This window comes from Theropithecus gelada, chromosome 2 (genome assembly GCF_003255815.1).
Source record: "Theropithecus gelada isolate Dixy chromosome 2, Tgel_1.0, whole genome shotgun sequence".
Taxonomy (NCBI): Eukaryota; Metazoa; Chordata; class Mammalia; order Primates; family Cercopithecidae; genus Theropithecus; species Theropithecus gelada.
Window position 1 is genome coordinate 189,757,215 of NC_037669.1, and position 14,402 is coordinate 189,771,616.

At 43.9% G+C, this 14,402-nt stretch overlaps 1 protein-coding gene across 1 annotated transcript in view; it reads right to left on the bottom strand.

Moving 5' to 3' along the window:
- Window positions 1–4,444: 4,444 nt before the first annotated feature.
- Window positions 4,445–14,402, bottom strand: part of ATP13A4 (ATPase 13A4) — a 156,842-nt gene continuing 146,884 nt past the window's right edge. Inside the window, exons 29-30 of the mRNA XM_025376149.1 lie at window positions 12,575–12,655; window positions 4,445–8,299 (exon numbers count right to left, since the gene is read on the bottom strand). Coding sequence (XP_025231934.1) covers window positions 8,087–8,299; window positions 12,575–12,655 — 294 coding nt within the window. The 3' untranslated portion in view covers window positions 4,445–8,086. The remainder of the gene's footprint in view (window positions 8,300–12,574; window positions 12,656–14,402) is intronic.

The following is a 14,402-nucleotide window of genomic DNA, read 5'->3' on the forward strand; positions in this document are numbered from 1 at the left end:
ACCTGGTTCCACTCTTGACACGTGGGGATTACAGGGATTACACTTCAAGGTGAGATTTGGGTGGGGACACAGAGCCAAACCACATCATGCTGCCCCTGGCCCCTCCCAAATCTCATGTCCTCACATTTCAAAACACAATCATACCCTCCCAATGGTCCCCCAAAGTCTTAATTCGTTCCAGCATTAACCCAAAGTTCAAGTCCAAAGTCTCACTTGAGACAAGGCAAGTCCCTTCCATGTATGAGCCTGTAAAATCAAAAACAAATTAGCTACTTCCTAGATACAATGTGGGTACAGGCACTGAGTAAATACACCCGTTCCAAATGGGAGACATTGGACCAAGACAAAAAGGCTACAGGCCCCATGCAAGTCCAAAATCCAACAGGGCAGTCATTAAACCTTAAAATTCCAAAATGATCTCCTATGGCTCCATGTCTCACATCCAGGTCATGCTGGTGCAAAAGGTGAGCTCCCACAGTCTTGGGCAGCTCTGCCCAAGCTCCCTGTGGCTTTGCAGGATACAGGCCCCCTTCTACCTGCTTTCATAGGCTAGTGTTGAGTGTCTGCAGCCTTTCCAGGTTCATGGTGCAAGTTGTCAGTGGATCTACCATTCTGGGGTCTGGAGGATGTTGACCTTCTTCTCACAGACCCACTAGACAGTGCCCCAGTGGGGACTCTTTGTGAAGGCTCCAACCTCACATTTCCCTTCCACACTGCTCTAGCAGAGGTTCTCCATGAGGGCTCTGCCCCTGCAACAAACATCTGCCTGGACATCCAGGTGTTTCTGTACATCCTCTGAAATCTAGGTGGAGGTTCCAAACCTCAGTTCTTGAATTCTGTGCACCCACAGGCCCAGTACCATGTGTAAGTCACAAGGGCTTGGGGCTTGCACCTTCTGAAGCAACAGCCTGAGCTGTACATTGGCCTCTTTTAGCCACAGCTGGGACTGAAGCAGCTGGGAATCAGGGAACCATGTCCGGGGGCTGTGCAGAGGAAGGGGGCCCTGAGCCCAGACTAGGAAATCATTTTTCCTGCCTAGGCCTCTGGGCCTGTGATGGCAGAGGTAGCCATGAAGGACATTTTCCCCATGGACATGCCATGGAGACATTTTCACCACTGTGTTCATGATTGACATTCAGCTCCTTGTTACTTATGGCAAATTGCTGTACACTCTGCTTTCTCTTGAATGCTTTGCTGCTTAGAAATTTCTTCTGCCAGATATCCTAAATCATCTCTCTCAAGTTCAAAGCTCCACAGATCTCTAGGGCAGGGGCAAAATGCCAACCAGTCTCTTTGCTAAAGCATAGCAAGAATCACCTTTGCTCCAGTTCCCCAGAAGTTCTTCATCTCCAACTGAGACCAGCCCAGACTGGACTTCATTGTCCATATTACTATCACCATTTTGGTGACAACAGGTCTCTAGAAAGTTCCAAACTTTCCCACATCTTGCTGTCTTCTTCTGAGCCCTCCAAACTGTTCCAACCTCTGCCTGTTAGTTCCAAAATTGCTTCCACATTTTCAGGTATTCTTATAGTGGTGCCCTACCATTTCGGTACTAATTTACTGTAGTAGTCTGTTCTCACACTGCTATGAAGAAATATCTGAGACTGGTTAATTTATAAAGGAAAGGGATTTAGCTGACTTACAGTTCCACATTGCTGTGGAGGCCTCAGGAAACTTACAATCATGGTGAAAGGTAAAGGAGAAGCAGGTACCTTTTTTTTTTGGTTTGTTTTTTGAGACAGAGTCTCACTCTGTTGCCCAGGCTGGAGTGCAGTGGCAGAATCTCAGCTCACTGCAACCTCTGCCTCCTGGGTTGAAGCGATTCTCCTGCCTCAGCCTCCCAAATAGTTGCGACTACAGGCATCCACCACAACGCCCAGCTAATTTTTGTGTTTTTAGTAAAGACGGGGTATCGCTATGTTGGCCAGGCTGGTTTCGAACTCCTGACCTCAGGTGATCCACCCACCTTGGCCTCCTAAAGTGCTGAGATTACAGGCGTGAGCCACTGTGCTCAGCTGCAGGCACCTTCTTCACAGGGCAGCAGGTTGCAGTGAGTGCCAGCAGGGGAAATGCCAGACACTTATAAAACCATCAGACCTCATGAGACTCACTCAATGTCAGAAGAACAGCATGGGGGAAACTGCTCCCATGATCCAGTTACCTCTACCTGGTCCCACCCTTGACACATTAGGATTACACTTCAAGGTAAGATTTGGTTGGGGACACAGAGCCAAACCATATCAGCTGTTGAGGTGGGAAAGTGAGGACTGAATGCTGAAAGTAATAGGAAATTCAGTTTCCTGAAGTAGAGAATGCAATATGGGAAAAGATCTGAGATGCAGTCAGATGTGGCCAGTGGAGAAGGACTTGAAATCCTTAGTAAGCAATGTGTACTTTATCCAGTAGACAGTTCAAACCATTAAGGGTTTCTGACCATGGACATGACATCATCGGAATTGTGCAATAGAATAGATAGAGACTTTGAGAAGAAAAAATGGAAGAAAGATCTCAGTCAGGGAGACCAGTTAAGAGGCTCTTGCAATCAGGCAGGTGGCAACCAAGGGCTTAGAGGAGAGGAAGTTCTGCATGAGAGACACTGCCAAGAGAGGGTCTGGAGACTTAGGAATGGGTTGTAGCAGGCGCAGGTGGGACTTTTCAATTACAAAGGTAAAAGCCATTATTTACCCACAAAACTTCCTTGATATGAGGCAAAACCATCACCCTGGGCTTGCAGTACACTATGAATGGTGCCTCCTAGGATTGTGCAGCATGCAATACATACGACACACGTGAGACCTCTCTGCAGTGTAACCCCCTTTATTCACAATTGTCAACTGAGAATTTCCATAGTAACTATGTGTGCAGCCTTTATCACAGGTCAGTGACTCAGCAGATTTTTCAAGGCGTTGAAACACTTCGAAGTCAAGACAGCAAGGAAAAGAGCTGGGAGAGTCTGGATGACTCTGAGTGCTTTTCATCCAACCACGGACAATGCTCTGCAGCATCCCGCATTCTTTTTCTTGACAGATTAGCTAATATAATTAGCAGATTCTGGCTAGATATGAAGAATGTAAGCAACCTTGATTTGGAAGTCAGTAGGTCTAGATTATAGACTCGGATCATTCATTTCCCCATTATGTGATCTTGCACAAGCAGTGCTCTTTCAGCCTCAGTCATCTGAAGGGTGGCACAGACATTATGCAGAAAACAAACCACGGCAGTGGAGCAAGAGCAGCCTTAGACAAAGTGGTCAGGGAAGGCTTCTTGGAAGAAGCGACAAGTGAGCTGAAATCTGAAGGAGAAGGAATCAGGAATGGAAACAGGGGGTTGGTGGCGGGCAGCATTCGAGGCACAGAGGATGGCAAATGCAATCTTCCTGAGGATGGAGCAAGCTCAGAGTGTTTGACAAAGCCAGGTGGCTCACTCCTAAGGCTCTTTCACTGACTTCGGGAGAGTTGTGTTTTGTTGTTAATTTTATCTTTGTTTAATTTTGAAGAAAATCATTTTACTAATAAAGTTTAAAGTCCATTGTTAAAAAGTCTAATGGAAACCAAAGGGCAGACAGAATATCATGGGGCGGCGGTTTTCCAAATGTTTATGCATAGAGAAGTGAGCCCAGTTCAAAGCCAAAAGAGAACCTACAGGAACCTGAAAAGCTGTGCAAAGCAGGTCTGAATAAAGATCAAGCAGGGATATAGGTTTCTGTTTCTGCGGACTGAAGTCAGAAACCAGAGCTTTATCCGATCACATGAAATGGGCTCACAGGGCTCCGGTGTTACGATTTTCCTCTCTCAGCTGTGGGAGTTGGCCTTTTCTGTGATTGATGGTCAGGTTCCAGAGAACGTCCATGAGACACGAAAATCTCTTTCTGGAAGAAAGTGTGCTCATGATGGCAATTACATTGGGCATTTGCCTTGCTGTCGTCTTGTTTCTCAATGCTACGGTTTTTTTCTTTTTTCATTCAGGAAAAACAACGTAGGAGAGTGACACAGCAGGGATCTCGCTGATAAAGGACCTGCATCTGAATCCAGCTCCTCCAGGCATGGGCCGTGTGTCCTAGTCACTGAGCCGTCTGGAGAGCCTTGTACCTCATCAAAAGAAGAAGGACAGTAATCCTTGCCTTGCTTTCCTCCTAAGGTTCTTACGAGGCTTACATGAGAGAACAAGGATGAAAGTATTTTGTAAACTCTACTGTCCTGTGTATAAAGCAGAGAATAGCATCTGTGGTGTTAGAAAATGCCTGGAACTTTGTAAAGATGTTGTCTGATTCAACATTACTGGAGTAAACCACACCGTTTTATTAGACAGAGTGAAACACTCCACCGCAGAGAGACTGATTTTTACAACAACCGAATGATAGATTTGACATGCCTCTTTTGAACAGAATAATTTATTATAGCACAAACTAAATACAAAGCTCTGAATAAATAATCACTTTTTGCAGTCATCACATCTGCAGGTGGATATGTGAACATTTCCATAAGCACATAAGGATACAGGCGTCACAGACGTATTTGCATTCTCAGATCGTTATATATTTAGTGAGGGAAGCCCAGAGTCAGGGTTCTCTGTGGGTAAGAGCTAGGTGCCTTGGGATGAGCATACAGGGCACCGTCTCAAATGATTTGGACTATGTGACTGTGTTCTTTTCTCCTTTAGACTCTGGTCAAGAAAGTGTATTGATAACAGGTTGCTCCACCCTCAAGTTTAGGGCACCCTCCCATGCTCTTTCAGGCAAAGTTTTTTAACACCTCTAAGAAAATTCACGAATCAGAAGTATTCCCCCAGCTTCAGTCTGACAGTCAGGACCCCCACTCTGCACCTCTTTCCTAGGATCTTATCTCCCCCTTTCAAGGGACAGGGCAGTTGAGTCTACACGTCCACACAATTGAATCTGACAAGGCTGGAAGCCCTCCCTCCGGAGCCCATCCTCCCATCAGTGTCGGTCTGGTATTCTGTGTGGGTAGCAGTAGAATATGGTTCACATCTGGGGGCTCGCGCCTGTAATCCCAGCACTTTGGGAGACCGAGGCAGGCAGATCACGAGATCAGGAGATCGAGACCATCCTGGCTAACACGGTGAAACCCCGTCTCTAGTAAAAATACAAAAAGTTAGCCGGGCATGGTGGCGGGTGCCTGTAGTCCCAGCTACTCGGGAGGCTGAGACAGGAGAATGGCGTGACCCTGGGAGGCAGAGCTGGCAGTGAGCCGAGATTGCACCACTGCACTCTTGCATGGGTGACACAGTGAGACTCCATCTCAAAACAAAAAAGATTCACATCACAGCATAAGACTGAGACATTGGGTGTTATCAAGCTTGAAAGAGATCTGGCAGGTAATTGAGTTTCATCTGATACCTGACTTCCTTCTCTACTTGACCTTTGAATAGTCACTCATTTCTCCAGTGTCATAGAGTACATTCCACTGCTGTCAGAGCTGGCTGTTAGGACAGTGGTTAGGGCAGATGGCCTGAAGCCATCCCCGCTGTGATCTTTACCCTCTCGTCCTGATTCTGCCTTCTCGTGCCACCTGACACAAGTCAGACCCTTCTTTCTCAGGACAACCCTTCACAGTCCCCTGACTGTTTTATTCTGGACTAGGCACTCCCTGTTCCTTCAATTACTGCTTCTAAGATGTACTTAGTCCCAGGAATACAGTCTTCAAAATGAGTCTCTTTTCCCAAAGACTTTACGGCTGCTTGGCTAGTGGAGGACTAGATTCTTTCATTCCTGTTCCCTGCCAGCCTTTCCTAGGGATAGAATCACTTAGGACCAAGGCAAGAGCAACTCAAAGTCTCAGAAAGACAATCATATTTTGGTTTTGTTTTGTTTTGTTTTGAACACACCTCTAGCCCAGGCCTGGCAGGATGCCTGGCATTCATTTGAACAGAGGGCCTGGTATTAGCAAAGAGTTGCCCATTATTTGCGTGACTGTGAGATCACACTAAGCAACCTGCCATGCTGGAGCTCCGTAATTAGGAAGTGTTTGGAAGCAATATAAGCTTTGCTCAGAAGGTCTGTATTTGAGGCCTAGATCTGCTCTTGCCATTACTGAATCTCAGCTTTCTCATCTGTATAGTGGAGATGATAAGCCCTTCCTTGTTGAGTCATGGGACAATCGTACAATTCAGGTGAGCTAGTGGAGGTGAACACACTTAGCAAAGGGCACACTGAAGTGTGAACTGTGCAGGCTCATCTTGCTCATGACTAGGTCGCAGACCATCTCTAGCTTGCCCCCGCCTATAACTCTCTACTTTTGGAAAATGAGAAACACTTTTAGAAAAGGACATTCAGAACTGCCATATCATTGCTGAGGCTGACTTTGCAAAAAGAAACATTTCTTCGTGTACCAAAAAAGACAATGATTCTGCAATCTTGAAACGCTAAAATATCTTCATGCCCTCTTTTAATATCTTCATGCCTTCTTTTACCCAGAAGTAACAGGGTACCCTCGTGGCTGGGAGATGCCACGTTCCTAGAATCAGCTTCAATCACAGAGCCATCAGCCATGCTCAAAAGCCCAATTAGGGGGAAGCAATGCTTGCAAATGCTATTGATAAGTTGCAAAGCCAGCCTGGGCCAGGACACTTATCCCCTGATCAGAACATTCACCCAGGATTTGATGCTCAGAATAAAAATTTTGCTTTTGCCTGAAAGCATTATGTGTAGATGTGCTCCTAGAGTTCAGTGTTGTCTCCTGAGCTAACAGAAACCTGAGTCTTCCTTGTTTTGAACAAATCAAATATAACCAAATTGTCACAGTGATAAAATAAGGAAAATTTTAGTTTTCTGGAAACTGAAGCCACAAACTTAAAAAAATGTACTGGTTGTGTAAGAACTTCCATCAATAGTGCCATATAATGCTGTAGCATGAGACTAATGTTTCTCAAAAATAATAAAGCAGAGGAGTGAAAATGTCTGGAGTTGGCCACGTGACATGAGAGGTTCCTAAAACGTAGGATAAGTGACTGGGGTTAGGAGAAGTGGACTGTAGTGGACAGCACTAGTGTTCTCTGATCTGTTATTTTCCTTTCCTTCCCAGGACTACATCCCAGACCAATTCTATCATTTTGTGGGGCCTGATACAAAATGAAAATACGGGGACCCTTGTTCAAAAATTAAGAATTTTAAGATGGAAACGGCAGAGTGTTAAAGCAAGTGTGGGCCCTTCTAAGCGTGGGGCCCTGTGTAGTGACAGCTCATAAGCCCATGAAGCATCCCTAAACACAGGAGACTGCACTTTCCAGCTCCCTGGCCCAATCCTTGACTAACGAGATATGCGTAGGGAAAGCGATGTGTGTCACTTTTGCGGTGAGGCAATGAAGAGTCCACATGTGATCTCCAGCCTATTCCTTCCCCCATCACAGTCAACACAAGAGTCCTTGCATCGAGTTGATGGAGCCATCAGGTTGAAGCAGTCACTGCTGTAAGAATAGCAGGTCCAGAGTGTCACCTGGATCATGGAAGAAGCGCTTGTGTGTTAAGGCACTGATATCTGAGAGGTGTTTTTTATTGCAGCATAGGCTGAGCTTATCCTTAATAACATGTAGAGTAAGGCCAGAAGCAGAAGAAAAAGCCTCAAATCTGAAAAGCACTACAGAGGAAAGGAACCAACCCAGACAGTAAAGATTGGTGTAACGTTTCCCATGCATTAGTTTTTCCATCGATGAAGTAAAAATTCAAAAATGCTCTTTAACATGTTACAACTCCATGAGTATACACAGTACTACTTCCCCTTAATTCATTTTTATAAAAAGGAAAGTATTGTCCTGTCCTAAGAAGAAAGATCACATATTTTTCCCCTTTAGCCTGCTTGTCTCTTGGCCCATAGCAATTCTCGGCCCATTCTTGCCTTCACTGAACGCCTCCAATACCTTCACAAGCCAAGAGGAAAGCACTCTTCTGGGTCAATGTTCTTCTCTGTAGAAAACATTTTATCAAACAGACTTTAGTCTGTCACCATGATTTGACAGGTATCCCCGAAACTCCAGCTGATGTTACAAGAGTCTCATTTCTTAAAATCAATGAAACTGGTCCCTTTTGTCATTGTTTCTCTGTAATATCACCTTGGATATCACATGTCCTTCAAAGTTGTTCTTCGTTGCTCTCAAACACCGGATTGCTGTAAGACACGCCCCTGCCACACTCCGGCATGTCAGAGTGGGAGGTTTGGTTTAGTGGGGGCCAACTAGGGTCACCTGCCAAATCCCTCTGCCATATCCGATACTGGCTTTTTGACTGATAGCCAAAACATCTTTTAATCATCATCCACAGGGCTCGATTTTCAATAACGGCCTCCTGCAAAATAAAAGAATTACTTTTTACAATCAGGGTTGAGTGTTTTGAGGCTACAGCCCTCCACAGGTCATCATAAGTCACTACTGCACTGGTTGCTTAGATCCAGCTTGACAAAGAGCTTGACCACTGGACGAATCTAAGGTGGTTTCACTGGACAGGTACTGGCTTCTCAAACGTTTCTATTTAAGTACCTCCTGCGGGAGAAGTAAGAGGTACAACATTTCAAGACTCTGGGAACATAACTTGAAATGGCTTGCCTCAAAAATGAAGTTTCTTTTGCATCTCACATCAAAATTAAATTTAAAATCATTCAAATTCTATGTTTCACTCCATAGCACATCTATATTTTATTGGATATAAAATGACATTTAAAATTACTTACTACTAAATACTAAATACAATTGACCCTATATAAAGATGTGGCCCATGTATGACATGCTTTTCATATACCCTGACATATCACTGCATATTCATAAACACAGGTTGATGAAATTAAAACACAGGCCAGTCTTGGAGTTGAACAGATCTGGATTTGGGTCCCAGTTCTGACACCTATTATGGGCAGAATAGTTACTCTATCCAAGTCTCAGCGATGAGAATGATCCCTTCCTTATGCTTGTTATAAGGCTTATATAACTCCCTTTACAATGCAGGGCAGGGCAGGGCATAGCTCTCTCCCTTTGCCTACCCTTCTGAACTACTCATTTAACAAATGGCTAAGCACTGTGGTCCTGTTCACACATGTCTCTAACCTTCACCTTCACTGAAATACAGTTTTAAGATTACAAAAGACATGTGTCTTTGAAAACATTTTGCAATGCCATTTTATTTCATGAGTTAGAGTGTGCCTTGAATAGAGCCTAAGTTATAACTTATAACTCATGAGAGGTTATCATATTAAGTAGTAGTTTTCCTAAAATCTACCCATTTTTGCCATTTGGGTTCCACTGCCCATGAAAGGATAGAGAACAGCTAGTCTGAATTAATCCTGTGATAACTGACCATCTGCTGGCTGCCAGGCTGTTAAAGATCCATATAGCCATCTCAGCCTCTTGGAAACTTAGCCAGATGAGTTATTCTACTTTCCTGCAGCAAGATTTTTTGTCCTCTTTAATTAACAAGAAAACAGTAGTTCTTCTTAGAGCTGGGATAAGGTAGGAGCATCAAATAAAGGTTTTAAAATCTTACTTTCTTCCAGGAAACCTTAGTAAGCCTTAAAACAAAATAGATGAAACCACACACACACACACACACACACACAGAAAGAAAGAGAGAGGAACTTCAGTGCTCTCCATCTCTACATCTCGCCTTGAGTGTTTTTTAGTTCTAGAGCTATGATGACCTCTATCACCTGCTGCTCAGGAAGAGGAAGCTACAGAGAGGTGATCTGTCCTGTTACCGCACATCATAAATACAAGGCAGAACTAGTGACATGATTTCAATTTGTGTCTCCATCCAAATCTCATGCTGAATTATAGTCCCCAATGTTGGAGGAAGGGCTGGGTGGGAGGTGACTGGATCATAGGGGTGGATTTCCTCCTTGCTGTTCTCGTGAGAGTGAGTGAGTTCTCATGAGATCTGATTGTTTAAAAGTGTGTAGCACCTTCCCCTGCTCGGGCCATGTAAGACCTGCATTCTTCCCCTTTGCTTTCCGTCATGATTGAAAGTTTCTTGAGGCCTCCCCAGCCATGCTTCCTGTACAGTCTGCAAAACCATAAGCCAATTAAACCTCTTTCTTTTATAAATTACCCAGTTTCAGGTATTTGTTCACAGCAGTGGGAGAATGGACTAGTAACAACTAGAAACAAAAGGAAAGCCTTGGTGAGACATGTCTTTAAAAAAATTTCACCACATGAGCTCTTCTGACTGGCTACTCAAATAACTCATACATACAAGCATACCTATATAAACACACAAAGAATTGTTTTAAAGGTGGGAGCAATTAAAGCTATCCACACTAGCTCTCATGCCTCTCAGCTGGAGGTTAGATCATGAGCCCTGGCAGGGTAAGAATAAGGTCCTGCTCAAACCTGTTTGTTTCAGGGCTGATCAGAAAGTGGAAGATAAGTGGAATAATTTGCACAAAGTCAGACAGAAAGAAAGTGGTGGAGCCAGGATTCGAACCCAGTAGATTACCCCTGAGCTTGTGCTCTTAACTGCAAATATGCTGAAAAAGGAAGAACTTCCTGCTAGAGGATTAGGGAAGACTTTGATACTTAATTACCATATAGCCCATTCCCTCCCAACTCTTCCCTGCCCACCTAAAAGGAAAACATAATAATAAATGGTCTAAGCTACACTGTGTAATTTTCAACATGGATCCACTTCCCAGAATCCTTTTCTACTCGTGATGACAATGAGACACAAGTCTAATCAATAAGGCATAAAAGAAAGTCTGCTAGTGAGCTTCACGAAACGTTCGTTTCCCAAGAAAAGGTCCAGACTTGATGGAAACTGGCTTGCTGTGGCCTCTCCTTCTGTTTTCTTCCTGCACTGAAAACAGATGTAAAGTCCAGCTATGTGGAAGCTATCTGGACACCATAATCACAGGCACAAACATGAAAGACCACGTCTGAGGATTCTAGAACAGAAAGGTGAGAGAGTGTGCATTCCCAGTGGCACTACTGAGTTACTGAGCCAGTCCTGAAGCCACCTACCTTCAGTCTTCTTCCTGAGTCAATAATTGTTTTTTAAGCCACTGTTGGTGAAGTTGTTACTTGCCTACCTGACCCAGAGATCAGGAAAGATACCTGAAAAGGATAGTACTACAGTTGTGCCGTAGAGGATGGAATAGCACTTTTATATGTAGAAATGGAGGGAAGATACACCACACAGAGGAAATCTTCTGATTATGAACAGGGATAAGATGTACACACTAGATTCTTCTTTAAAGGGCAAAGACCATCATTCTGCCGTTGGGTCTGAGGCCACCCGTGATAATGCTCTTTTGTTAATCCGGTTGCTTTAGAGACACACGGTTTAGCATATTGCTTCTCCAAGTGTGATCCCTGAACCAATCACATCAGAATCGCCTGACAACCTGTTAGAAATGCAAACTTCTAAGCTCCTTCTAGGCCTACGGAATCAGACCCGCTGTGGGTAGGGCTTGGCAATGTGTGTTGTTTTAACAAGCCTCCCAGGTGATTCTGATGCCCACTCAAGTTTGAGAAGTTCTTGTTTAGCACATAGAGAGAAGGTCCAGTACTGAAATTCTGTGTCCTCTTCTGCCCCCAGCCCCTGTGCAGCCTTCCCTCTGCACAGGAGTAAGTGGGGAGGGCTCGCCGAGGTCCTGCCTGCACAACAGTGCAGGGAAGTCAGGCTGCAGGTTCTCCCAGCTCACCATGACACTCCATTTGCTGCAACAATTCTAGTTCTGTAACTCAGAGCAGAAATAGAGACAGATGGGATTCAGCACCTCACCTCTCCTTTGTTCATAAATGCCTTTTCAGGGCACCCCTGCCTACCAACAGGCTTTGAAGAATGGAGATTGTGTCTGGTAGTACTGAGTGGGGAGAGCGTGAATCACGTGGAGAAACAAAGCAGGAGCACAAGCTCATTTCACTGAGGAAATGGAGCACAGGGGAGCTGGAGAATAAAAGCTAGAAAATGGAGCAAATGGGAGCTGGAGAATGAAAGCTGGAAAAGCTCACTATGAATGCCATTTCCCATCTGTAAGGCAAAAATGATATGAGTTAAGTGAAAGAAGCCGGACACAAAAGGCCACATATTGTATGGTTTCACTTACATGAGATGTCCAGAATAGTCAAAGCCACACAGTTAGAAAGAAGATGAGTGATTCCAAGGCCCAGGAGAAGGCGGAAGGGGCAATGAAGAGCAACGGCTAGTAGGTACAGGATTTCTTTAGCAATGATGAAAATGTGCTGCAATTAAGTACTGTTAATGGTTGTACAACTCAGTGAGTGTACTAAAAACCACTGAATTGTGGACTTTAAAAGGGTGAATTTTATGGTGCGTGAATCATATCTCAATTTTAAAAAGTAAATTGTGTTGGGTCTTTATTTGGAAAATGTAGAAATGAATAGGACCTTAGAGATCATCACTCCATTGTCCCCAGCCCCACCTGACAGATGGGAAAACTAATGTCCTGCTTGGGACTCATCAGAGGAAGGCAGCATTGCTTACGCTGTGAAGGAAGGGAGCCCCTGCACTGCTGAGTCCATGTCACCTAAAGTTGTTTTCAGAGTCCCAAAGAAGTCCCCTCACACACACGCATGTACACACACAAGATGAGCAGCCCAAGACCAGCACACTTACCTCGGCCACAAGGGACACAATGAAATTCAAGCTGAGCATGATGACGATGGATACCCTCCACAGGATGGGCGTGCAGAGCAGCTGGCGGGAGATGATGAAGCACGGTTAGTCTGAAGACAGGCCGACGCTGGAAACACGTTCACATGTTCACAGTGTATCTTTTCATAGGTTATAAATCTCATATGTAATATATATGTGTGTCTATTACATAAATCGTATACATGTAAAGAATTTCTATGCTTGTATGCACAGAAAAAGTATGGAAAGGTTATACTCATGATCCTAATGACCTGGAGGTTATGAGAGTTGCTTTTCTTCTTTTATCTTTTTTTTTCTTGTGATGTGCGTGTTTCTCTATAATTTCTAAATTTCCTAAAATAACTTTGGTCACTTTGCAATTAGAAAAAATACTAAAATCACTTTTTGTTTGCTTGTTTGGTTCTGTTTTCAAAAGGGAGGCAGGAATGTGGCTTTATCTCCAGGAGGCCTAAGGGTACACATGTCAAACCTTCACAACTGGGTAGCATTGCCCTCTTCTCCCTGGTGCCACATCTCTCCCCAGCCGCGCCCTGCTTTTAGCACTGGCTCAGGGCATCTCCCTCAGGACTGTGCATCCAGCTGCACAGTGTGCCCTCACAAGGGCACTTGCTAAAGGAGCAAATGGAGGTGAAATCAAGCCAGTCATGACCTGTCCCTTTGCCCATTTTTTCTGTGTCTCCCCCAACCCCTCCAGGCACATTCCTGATATATATGTATGGTGAATGAATGGTGAGTTATTCTACTTTCCTGCAGCAAGGTTTTATTGTCTTCCTTAATTAACAAGAAAACAGTAGTTCTTCTTAGAGCTGGGATAAGGTAGGAGCATCAAGTAAAGGTTTTAAAATCTTACTTACTTCCAGGAAACCTTAGTAAGCCTTAAAACAAAATAGATGAAACCACATACATACATACACACACACACACACACACACACACACAGAGAGAAAGAGACAGAAACTTCAGTGCTCTCCATCTCTACATCTCGCCTTGAGTGTTTTTTAGTTCTAGAGCTATGATGACCTCTATCACCTGCTGCTCAGGAAGAGGAAATACAGAGAGGTGATCTGTCCTGTTACCGCACATCATAAATACAAGGCAGAACTAGTGACATGATTTGAATTTGTGTCTCCATCCAAATCTCATGCTGAATTATAGTCCCCAGTGTTGGAGGAAGGGCTGGGTGGGAGGTGACTGGATCATAGGGGTGGATTTCCTCCTTGCTGTTCTTGTAATAGTGAGTGAGTAATTGAATAGTAATTCAATGGGTGAATTAATGAATGAAAAAGTGCCAAGGGCATCCCACTGTACCTGGCACCGTCTTATGCATGACCTCATGCGTTAGTGGGAGTAAAAACTGAAACGGTTCTATAGAGGACAATGTTCTCAAAGTTAAAAATTCAAATCCACTTCTAGGAATTTATCTCAGAAATATACTTTTATATGGCTAAAATGACATATGCGCAATAATATTTTTATTGCAGCTTTGTTTGTAATAATACTTGGAAATATCTTAAATGTCTATCAATATGGGACTACATATAAAGCATGGTATACATATGACATATACATAATATACATTTGTATAAAATAAAATATTATATTAGCATTAAAAAGAATGAGGAAAATGTATGTACTGATATGGAACAATTAATACTATTACATGAAAGAAGCAAGGTGCAGGACAATGTATGTGTTGTAGCAGCCATGAAAATTTTCCACTCAGATCTGCTGCTGGGAGGATAAATTGTGGATACCTCAACTGTTATGCTCAGAATCCACCACCACACAT